General features: G+C 45.2%; 1 protein-coding gene across 2 annotated transcripts; it reads right to left on the reverse strand.

The window, feature by feature from the left end:
• Positions 1–3,125: 3,125 nt before the first annotated feature.
• LOC100282738 (apospory-associated protein C) lies at positions 3,126–8,098 on the reverse strand. 2 transcript variants are annotated; one of them, XM_020549732.3, is made up of 8 exons: positions 6,939–8,098; positions 6,729–6,854; positions 6,124–6,180; positions 5,842–6,008; positions 5,135–5,269; positions 4,314–4,416; positions 3,695–3,794; positions 3,126–3,594 (listed from the first exon to the last, which is right to left on the reverse strand). In XM_020549732.3, the coding sequence occupies exons 1-8, from the start codon at positions 7,044–7,046 to the stop codon at positions 3,389–3,391; spliced, it is 1,002 nt and encodes a 333-aa protein (XP_020405321.1). In that variant the 5' UTR covers positions 7,047–8,098; the 3' UTR covers positions 3,126–3,388. The 2 variants fall into 2 exon arrangements, with proteins under 2 accessions (XP_020405321.1, NP_001149116.1); NM_001155644.1 differs by having other exon boundaries at positions 3,133–3,594; positions 6,729–6,803; positions 6,939–7,667.
• Between the last annotated feature and the right edge of the window lie 3,605 nt (positions 8,099–11,703).

An 11,703-nucleotide genomic window follows, 5' to 3' on the forward strand; every position in this document is an offset into this window, starting at 1 on the left:
GATCTTTGAGCCAAGTGGACAAGAAATCACTCAATACCTCGATTCCACTAATGTCACCTTTGCCGCTCCGGCGAGGTAGGCGCGAACCCCTCACAATCCACACCGCGGCTTCTCCACAATCTTCTTGGAGAGCTCGACGGAGACAATCACCCGAGCCGTCTAGGAGGCGGCAACCTCCAAGAGTAACAAGCCAACGACGCTTGCTCGGTGTACCACCTAGTGCCTCAAGAATCACCAAATTATGCAAATGCACTAGGAACCCTCAATCTCTCACTAGAATGCAATCTCAAGCAAAGAGTGTGAGAGAGTGAGTTGGAGGATCACAAATGAGCTCAATGTGTGCAAGGAATAGCCAAGAGAGCTCTCTCACACGAGCTACCCTTCTATTTATAGCCCCCCATCTAAAACCAACCGTTATGTGCAAAAGGGGGCAATTCTGCGCACACGCGGACCATCCGCGCCCTAGGCCCGGACGGTCCGCCGTACATCATAACGGCTATAATGACCGTTGAAACATGTCAGAGCTGACTCAAAAGGTGGGTCCGGACAGTCCGCCCTTCAAGGCCGGACCGTCCGCGACCTGGCAAGTTCAAACACCCGACCCTCGGATCAAACGGAGTTAACACACGCGGACCGTCCGGCTATAAATCCCGGACGGTCCGGGACCTGAGACTGTACTGTCCGGACTGGTCCCCCGGACAGTCCGTAGTACAAATCTATAAAACCACACAGTCCCTGTCCAAAACGATTTTGACACATGCGGACCGTCCGCTCCTCACAGGCGGACCGTCCGCCTATAATTCAGGGACTGGCCCGAAGCCACCCTTCTTTGGACAGGACTGCGGACGGTCCGGCCCTAAGGCCCGGACGGTCCGCAGTGCCATAGAACACAATGTCAATACAGAAGGTCAGACTTCGGACCCCTCTGGAGGATCGCGGACGGTCCGCCCCCAAGGGCCGGACAGTCCGCGCGACCAAGACTTCGCACTTTTCAAACATGCTTTTGAATGAGCTTTCAACTCGCGAAATGAGAAGCGCTGTTAGTCCTCATGCAAATGCAACTACTTGATGCTCTATGAGGCACTAAGTTTTACACAGATCTGAGTCATTGACCCCTCTTAATAGTACGGCTATCTAGCCTACCAATCCGGTCAGGTATCTTCTCTAAACTCCTCAAGACCGGCAAAAGTAAAACCTATATTATACCTTTTCCTTCATCTGATCCACAACCAATGCGTATGACTTTTCAACATTTCCTGTTCTATGTGGTCCAACCCTGCATTCTTATTTCTCCAAGAATCGTTAGTCCACAAGTAGCTGTCATTAATTACCAAAACATTACCAAAGGGGCCTAGATGATTCACACAGGGGCGCCGATCTGCCAAGCAGGGATGGCGGTGGTAGTACTTGCCCTAGATATGAGTTCATCGGCATACCATATAATGGTTGGGGCTGCAAATCCCCATTTGTTGCCGATGTATTAGACATAGATATCCTGTTACTAGTCTCATATGATGGAAAACTAGGAGCAACAGACTTCTCCAACGTACGCGTTAATTTTCTAATTGATTCTTCTAACCCTACAATCTGTTGTTTCATTTGATCCTGCTGCTGCTCTACATAATATTTAATAGATTGGATATCGTCGGGTTTACTTACGTTGGGGACTTGAAGCGAAGATAGAAGAGATGCAACGTCGGTCTCTCCATGTTTGATAACCTTCTGGTGGCGATCCACCGTGTATTGCGACAAGAATTTCTCCTTCGCTTGGCGCATGTAGTCCTCGTATTGCTGTTGCTCATCGGCTGTTAGATTTTCGACAGCCGTCTTTAGGATATTATCTAGGGAGATATCGGTGTGATCTTTAGAACCGGCCATTTGAGGGTCTGATTTTTAGTAGATCTAAACACCTTTCCCCAGCGGAGTCGCCAAAAAGTATGTTGACGCCTTTCTGGAACGCCAAACACTCAACAAGAACCGGCGGCGGTGCTCTCTGCACAGGCGCGGACGGTCCGTGGCCAGGGGCCAGACGGTCCGCGATCTGGCACAGGGGCTGGCGTTCCCTGCCTGACGGCCGAACGGTCCGCGCCTACAGGCCGGACGGTCCGCGCGTGCGCAGGGAGCGGCGAAGGTCGCCGGCGGCGCCTGGATCTCGCTCTCGGAAGGGACCCCATCGGGGAGGAGAGATCCTAGGAGTTGTCTAGGCTCGGCAGGCCGACCTAGACTCCTCTAATCGACGTAGAGTCGAAGAGAAACGGAGAATTTGGGGATTGGAATACTAAACTAGGGTAAACTAGAACTAGACTAGGACTACTCCTAATGCAGAAGGTAAAAACGAGTAATAGACTTGATTTGATCGATTGTTGGGGGGTCAATCGGCCGTAGCCCTTCATCTATATAAAGGGGAGGTCTGGATCCGCTTCAAACTGATTTCCGAATTAATCCCGTGGTTTTAGGTAACAAATCCCGCGAGAAACTAGGAACCCTAACTGACTCTGCGCACGCGCGGACCGTCCGCGCCACCACCGTGAACTGTCCGGACCGCGAACCGTCCGGCCTCAGGACCGGACCGTCCGCGTGACACTTTTGGTCTCCAACAACCATGCTCACTTCATTGGATACACTAAGAGCAAAACTAGTAGAGCAAGGTGTAAAGAATGCTTAGTGGTCTAGCCACATCAAGTGTTAGAGTTTTGGTGTGAGCACTCCACGTGGGAGAGTATGACCTGTGGGAGAGTACGACAGTAAATAGTTGACAACCCACCGAACTTTGAGAGAAAAATTATCATGTCAACTTTTGTCGATTGATCCTTTTTCGATCGATCCAAGCGACATCAGGCACGGGATAAGAAAGGGGGCAGCGGGTTTTGGTGGCGGCCGGATTTTTTAAGTGTTGAGGTATAACTACTGTAAAGATAGTGGAAACTGGTATTTTTATAAAAGCAACGACGGTAAAACTGTGAAATATATAATGTATTCGTTACGTTGAGTTACATTTAGAGTGGATACTCCCAATAAAAGTGATTGGAGCACCGTTCCCAATTTTAGATTAAAATATAGATTTAAAAGTGATTGGAGTGTTTTCCTAACTGTTCCGTCCGTTTTCATTACTGTTCGCTTCGAACTGCAGCTACAATCTATAGATGCCGTTTCGGATTAAAGCCAGCCAAACGAACAGCCTGCGCTTGAGACTTCGCAGTCCAGGAACATCGAACATGTCGATCACAGCAATACTTGGATCTGACATAAGTTTAAACTCACACATGACACACCTGACAGGTAGATGATACTGCAGCCTGCAAGGGCCGGACCTAGCGCCCCCATGTACATGAAAAAAAACTAGTACATGCCTTTCGTCAGGGGCGAACGAACCCACCCACCCAGCGCTCTACAGCCTGCCCGGGCGATCCAGGTGGTCGCTGCAGTTGGTCGACGCCACGGCGGAGAGCTCCAGCTTCCCCGTCCACTCCTCCCCGGGCTTCAGCGTGATGGCCCTCTCGACCGCGGCTGCATCCACGCACAGCATCTGCTTGTACTCGTCGTCGCCGAAGTCTGCCATCGTCTTGGACTTCTTCTCCCAGGGGTTCCACACAACTGATTGCAGCCGGCCAAGATAAAGTGCAGGAACACGGTTACGAAATTGTGTGTCTTGTTCGACGAGGCAGCAAAAAAGCGTACCATCTATTCATCTTACCAATATCAGGAAGCCCTTCTTTCCGCACGATGAATGTGCGTTTCTTTCCATGGTCAAGAACAGCTATTACGCCTGGGCAGCCAACATAGACTCGATCAACCTGCACGGTAGTTACCATCTTCAGGTCTCAAAATGGAACAATTAACGAGAGGAACTCCAAAACAGGCAAAAAGAATAAGCAAACTTCGACGTGCTGAGCTTCCATATGCTTGTAACCTATTAGACTTGAAACTAATTTCAGACAACACTTTTTAAGCCTTCGTCTCAACAAAAGAATTGAGAAACCACTCGTACTTTAGCAGTGGGGCCAATTTAAGCTCGTTGCAAGTTCCCAGATGGCAACTACCAGTTAAATCTTAAAAATATTTCAAGCCAGGACAGAACGGTAGGTTAGAGCTACTTGCACATAGTCATTACAGAGAACTGCAATACAGTAAACTCAGCGAACTCTTTACGATCACGAGTTGATGTGTGCAAATTCATAGGTGCAACCGTACCCATGTAGGCAAAAGATAAATGGTAGCAAAGTTACTCTCAACGATTTAATCCATATAGTTGAAATGCTCAAATAACCCCCAGATGTTCATGTTGCATGTGTATCAAAGCAGAGAAAAGGTACCTCTGATTCAAATGTTATGGCATCTCCCTGTTCGGTAAAACGTTCCCGCTGGCTAAGGTTGTCAAGATAATCAAGGGTCTCCAGACCTTCTATCCTCACTTCACTGGAATCAAGTTGCGAAGATCAACATGTGTACAATATCACATGTAAAAAAAATGTCTAATATCATCTGGAAAACTGGATGCTTCTTTGTTCTTCTGAATAGTAACAGACCATTGACTGAGAAGAATACTTCTATGCTTTACTGATTGTGGAAGTGTGTTAGGCATAGCTCAAAATGTAATTTGGTGATGACTAAGCCGCAAGTTAGGACTATACATTTCCTTATCTAAGCCGCAAGTTAGGACTATTCATTTCTTCATGATAATAACAACATATCAGATTTCTTATTTGACCAATCGGATGTTTGGAATTAGAAATGTTGTAAGCAAGGTATACTGACCAATTAGGCTACCCAACAAAACTTGATGTCAAATTTAGGTTGTTTCATTCTGAATTTGCATGAACATTGTCAATTTACAGCACAAATTTCACTTCAACGGTTCATATAAATTTGAAGGTTTGTACGCCTTCTGGTAGGAAATGTGTTAACCAAGAAAACATCAAAGATTCTAATAGTCAGCTCTATTTTCCCCCCATAGGAAAACACACTAGTTTCAAACCCTCTTATGCGAAAAAAGCCATTAATGTGATGACCTAAAGTATGTATTGACATAAACCAATAACTTAACCGAAAAAGGAGTGAAAATCATCACATCAAGTTAAGCATTAAGAAGGAACTCAATTGAATAAAATAGGATTAACCATCCAAATTGGGATACCTGATGTCAGAAACAGAAAGGTATGTATGGTAAGCAAATGCGAAACTGAATGGCTTCCCATTAACATTTCTGACCCGTGATATCAGTGAAAGGTCTCCATCCATTGAAAGAGAGACTCTGAGACGTAACTCAAAACTGTAATTCAAAGTAAAACCAAATCAGGAAAAGAACAACCATATTGAAATTAACTAACATTTTCACTTAAATCATAACCTTGTCTATAAAAGACTGAATTATATTTGCAGAAGGTACAGGTTCACAGCATACATAATTTCATCAGATGGGTATGCTTGCTAAGAAATAGCCATTACTATCTGTTGTCTATGTACTCAAAGAAATCTAACATATTATTTTCATTGCAAAACTCAGTGAGTAAGCTTTGAGTAGAAGCACTGAATTATTGTCCACAGAGCATCCCATGAACAACCCAATAGGTGTAGGCGTGTAGCCTGTTCAGATTCCTTTTTAAAGCAAAAGATGCACATGGAAAGGAATCATGGAAGAAGCAACATGCCTTTGAATTGATCATGGATGATTGGGAGAGAGAGAGAGATAGAACTAAATAAATAGTGGTTTCTTTAATTTATTACACATTGCTAGTCCCTTATATACACCATGAAAAAATGACACAGAGCCAGGTTATGATAAACCATAACCATCTGCAAAATTTCTACATCCAAATCCAAAGGGAATACAAGCCACCATACCAGTGTGGCCAGCACTTCAGGTCATCTTCAGATGGCTTTAGCAGAAGGTCAACAGAAGCTTTGTTGCTGTTATTATCACCATAATTTAGAGGTGGAGCCTCATCGTCTATTGTCCATATCTTGTTCCTTGCAAATCCATGCTGCTCCAATGTTCCACAGTTTCCAAACTGATAAATTGAAACATTAATATTGTCCTCACTTCAAAAAGCAGAATTGCATGCATGTTCAGTATATTGTCTTAGCGCAAAATATAGTGAACACTGAACAGGAATACTGCAGTACCTGTGGGAAGCATATCGGAATGCCACCACGGGTCGCTCTTGGCGGCTTGAAGATTGCCTGCATGGATAACAATAGTTGCCAAAATTCAAAAACCAATGTTAAAAATAAGCAAACTGAAACCTATTATGGTCTCACAGCAGGGGACATCATAATTGATAACAACTCTCTAATGCCCAAAGCAGAAGTACAGAGAAAAATGTTTTCTAGTATTATAAGGATAAAAGGGTAACAGATAACTAGTCCGAATGGCGATTCTGATATCTGCAAAAGAAATCTGCCAATCCACTATACATAGGGAATCAATGATATGACATTGGTTTTGCCCAGTCACATAAAGTAGCTCGTATTTACAGGCTCCGTGATCAAGAAATAAGATAGGTAAAGTATTTCATCGACACTAGTCTTGCTTTTTCTAAATTACATACAATTGTAAAAGCAAACAAAAAAATGTTTCATAAACACTCGTATTAAATATTCACGAGAACAGTAATCAGGGGAGTGCATTCACAGTTGGTCACAGTTACTCCACCGATTCGTCCCCCCGAGTAACAGAAAGCTGCATTGCAACAGATACGGGCCAGCATAGGCAGCCGAGACAAACTCACCTTGCTGCTGCTGAAGAGGAGCTCCTCGCCGCGGTGGTTCCTCCACGAGACGACCTGCCCGCCGTGCAGGCAGACCTGCGCCGACAACCCAACGCTCGAATCAGACCGAGAGAAGTTTTTTTCTGCCTAGAGCAGAAATGCCGAGTCGATCGCCCGTCGGAAATAACAGGAAAAAAACAAGGAAGAACAGAGACGCAGACGACTACTCACCCGAACGGACGCCCCCCGCGGGGACCGGATCGCGAACTGGTCGGCGCCGTTCCAGTCCTTAGTCACCTCGAACCCCGTCCGCTGCTCGGAGCAATGCCCCATGCTCATCAACCGGGGGAGGAGGAACAGCACCAGCAACCTCTTGCGAGAACCGACCAGCCACCCACTGCCTTCCCGGCGCACGCAAGCGAGGTAGAGAGGCACAGGAGCGAGCGAGCGCGCGCTCGGGTCACGCGCAAAGCTACAACCACCTACCAACCTAGTACTGCTCCGCTCCTAGCGCTACCACCGCCCCAACAAAGCGCTGGCGACGAAAGCAACGGCAGGGGTCGCCATTGGAACAGCTCGGATGTTACGGCTCGCTCGCTCCCCTCCCCAACGTCTCCCTCGTCCCTCGGTCCCTTCCCTTGTGAGCGAGATGAAAAAGGAAAGCGAAAGGCTAGGGCCAAATCTCGTGACACCTACGGAAGCAGAGCAGCGCAAAGCGGCGGGCCTTTTTTTTTTCTTTCTTTCTTTCACGCCGCGCACCACCAACCACCGCTGCCACCACCACCACCCCCCGGCGTCCCGCGAACGAGATCAGCGGACCACAACACGCCCGCACGGCAACGAACGGCGCGCGGCAGCAGGTAGTAGCAGCAGCAGCAGCACGGGGTTAGCTCTAGCTAGTGGTGCTGGAGGAGCCTTCGCAGGAGGAGGGGACGGAGGGCCGGGGACTGGAGATCTGCCTCGTCCTCTTCTGTCAAAAGCGGCACGCACATGGCGGGGTGGCGGGGTGGCGTGGCGAGAGCGCCCATCATGGCAGCCACAGCCACCTAGGCGTTGCCATGGGACGGGCAAAGGATCCGAGGGAACAGCTGGAATCCGAGAAGCGCGGGGTGGGCCGTGGGTGATGATGGACTGGTGGAGCGGGTTGGGGAGCGAGGATACCCGCACCCGGGAAGGTAGGCCGAGCCGCCGAGGCGAGGCAGTAAGCACCTAGCACGGTAGCACCCCATGAGCCATGAGTGAGTCATGACAATGGCGACCCTGTCTCCGATTCCAGCGCTCTGTTAGAGAATAGAGATAGAAAAAAAATTCCTTTCACATGATGTAAATAAGATGTAAACATAAAAAAAATCTTCCTCAATGGATATACAAGATAGAGATGGAGAAGTATTCCCTATTCCAGTTTACCGCACGATGTTTTTTATGTAATAGCTAATAATAAAAATAAATAATTATATTGTCAAGAGATATTTATTGTATAAATGTGTTTATTTTGATGTACACATAATGATTTCTTACATCTATTAATTGTATACGTGATATTGTTTTACATTAATAACATATGAAGTAATTATTCCTATATATTAAACCAGGGACCTTTGCTTGCAAACTAGCTAGGCCATGTCATTCAGAATTCCTTTGTCGTCCGATTGCTTCTCCATAATGCAAATCCTGCCATCCAGCTGTTGTTCACTGCTCCGTCTTATTTGCCTGCCTGGCAGAGGCTAGCTGGTAGCGCCTCAAACACGATCCTTCGTCTGCCATCCTTGGGAGCCTCGCGTTCTCTAGAATGTTGCTCAGTTGACGAACACGACAAGCAACCTCAGTGTCTCCGCTTCTTTCCTGGCGGTCGTTCTGAAGGTAATACTCATTCTTTTCTCCCCTCTTTCACTCCCTTGATCCCTTCCCAATGTCGCATACTCGCGTTGGTCATCCAGCTACGCTATGGTCACTGGTTCTTCACCATGAGCTCGAGAAAATAATAGTCGTTCCCGTCGCACTTTAAGAATCATGGAGTCGGCATGGCTCTTCCGCGTCTTGACGAGATAGCGGTTGCGGCCACCCATGCCTCGCTAGCTCCGATCTGTCCGATCCTCGGCGTGGCTCCTGCTCCCATAATCTGGCCCTCAGTCTCCTGCGCCGCCGGTCCTCATCGCGGACGAGCAGGCTACCGCGTCGTGCTTTCTGGGTACAACAGGCGGCTTGCGGGAGCGTCCGGTCATTGGTGTGGCTCCTGCTCCCGTTGTCCGGTCCTCACTTCCCTGTGCCACCATTCTTCATCGCGGACGAGAAGGTCACGACGCCGCGCTTTCTAGAGACGTCGAGCGGATGTCATTTTTTCTAGATGTTTGTCAATGAGATCAGTGTTTACCCACACGAAAAATAAATGGAAAATGATAAGAGATTCGTACGCGCGTCATCATTGAATAGATAGATGGCAAAATCTTTTCTATAAAAAATAGAACATGAAGCAAATGGAGTAGAAATGCATGAAGGTTATGCCGGCACTGCGGATCCACCGAGGGGTATCTACAAATTTTATCTTACTGTATTTTTAGAAACAACTCTATAACATTCAACCTATGTCAAAATCCTTATTTATTTATTTATTTAATTATTTGTTTGTCGTTACGCCAATAGCTAGCTCCGATCATAGAACATCAATGATTCATAAATAAAAAATGCAATGATATAATATATGCATGTTTCTGCTAATTAAAAAATATACAAGATTTGCAACCATGCATGGACAAGTAAAGAAGCTTGCAATTAGCTAGCTTGCTCCTTTCTCGCTTAATTTGGAACCCCCAGATGGCTTAAATTCATTCAATTGATGGACATTGTTTAACTGCAGAGTGCAGACTGAAACATTTTATAGAGTCCAAACTGGTTAAAATTCACATATATGCAACCAAGTGTATCGATGTTTCTTAAAAAATATACATACTACCTTGCATTGAGTTCTTTTTCAATTATTCACATATATGCAACCAGATGTATCGACGTTTCTTAAAAAATGTGCATACTTCCTTGCATTGAGTTCTTTTTCAATGTTACATACCATGTTTATTGATTGGTCAAAGATACTTACTACTTCTTCTCATTATTTTTTCTCAAATTTCCACAATTATGCAGGTATAAGCTAAACATTTGATAGCATCGCTAAAGCAACTATGTTCTACTTTGAAACTATCGCTACGAGTAGTGTTAGAAAATTATCTATATCGCTATTAGCATCTACATCAAATTCAGTGACAGCTCCATCAGAAATTATAACTGTTGTCTTCCTTAAATTTACATTCATTAACACTCATGATAGTAAATCATATTGAGGCCAAAGTAAAATATTCGTACATACGCGCGCCAGCGACTAGTTATAATTTAAGTGAGGAAGGGGATCCTTCCCGTGAGGAACAGGAATGGAGAAAAAATATCTTCCACAAGTGTTCATAGGAATTTTCACGTAGAATTTTTTGTCATGGGGACAAAGACGGGGAGCTAAATCTGACCGATTGTACGTTTGGTTGGATGTACACTGAGGGATGGAATGGAACGACCACAGTTTTTATAGTGTTTGGATGAGAGTCATGTAGTGGCGAGGTAAACACTGGAGTAGTTTTTGGCGACGGCGTGATCCCAAAAATCGAGGGGACGATATCGCCCCCGCCTCATCCTACTTTGATCTCAAACTAAACACTTCTTAAGTGAGTGTTTGAGTGCCTCGGTGGCGCACGAGAGGTGAGCCAGGGAGGGGTGCCGCTGCCGCATGTCCTAGAAACGCGCACACGTGCTGACCTGTCGTCGAGTGGCCGAGCATGTTCGCGTCACCCTCCTCCAGCTCCATAAACAACAAATTTAAACCCTCGACACGTGTTGACACGTCCGATCCAAATTTGAACCTATAATATCCTATGTAAGGTTACTATTTCAGCATTTGAGACTGCAAAGTCTATAGGGAATAAGGGAGTACGATTCACTCTACAACAGCAAAATGACATATAGATAGACTTTACATTCTGTTTAATGGACAATTCACTCTATATGAGGTATTTAGTTACAAGAACGTAACAGGATATGATAGGATGGGATCAGACAATTCCTTAGATAATATTGTTTGATTGATAGTTATGAGTTAGGACCATACCATCTCAACATTATTCCCACCTATTTGTTAGAATTGGACGGACGAGAGAGTACGGTGGGGTAACAATCTTTGCAACCAAACACACAATTAAGTGTTAACTTAATAAAGAATATAATGTCAAGATCTACTTAGCTTAGCTGTGAGTTAGAAAAAAAAAATACTGTAAGCTAACTCTTACTTTCACCTGTTTTAAAAGGCAGGCAGCCAAAAGAAATTGAAAACCATGAACGTCCAATAAATCACTCTAGCATTGATGGGTCACCTGCGTACAACCTTACTAAACTTTTTTACTTCCTCTACTAAAACTTTGTCCTGCTTTGTTGGCAACTGATAGGCACATCGGAATTTGAACATTTAGTGATGCACATGCATGTATTACTACTGTACACAGTAGAATGCTAACCGTTGAAACATTTGGCAAATGAGTCGGCTACAACTTTGTTAAACTTCCTTTGCCCATCTTTTCACTTCCTTTGTTGCCAACTAGTTTTCTACTTTTTGATTTGCTGGCAACCGGCAAGCACGCTTGAATTTGAAATTTAGGGTATGCTTGGTTAGATTGGAGCTGTGAAAAAAAAACTGTGGTGAGCTGTGAACTACTAAAGAGCTAAAAACCGTTTGGTATAAATCACTAAAAGTCGCTAAATTTTTTTCCATATATATTTTCACAGTTCCATTTGAAAGCCGCTAAAAGCATGTCCAGAGGTTTTACACCGCAAGAAAGTCGGCTTTTAGAAAAAAAAAAACTGTTTTCTGTATCTAGCCCTTTGGTTGGTTTTTCGCTTTTATGGAGCAAAAACCAAAGCCAAACGCCAAACAAACACACCCTTAGTGTTGATTACAAATGAGCCG

This window comes from Zea mays, chromosome 3 (assembly GCF_902167145.1).
Source record: "Zea mays cultivar B73 chromosome 3, Zm-B73-REFERENCE-NAM-5.0, whole genome shotgun sequence".
In the NCBI taxonomy this organism is placed as follows: domain Eukaryota; kingdom Viridiplantae; phylum Streptophyta; class Magnoliopsida; order Poales; family Poaceae; genus Zea; species Zea mays.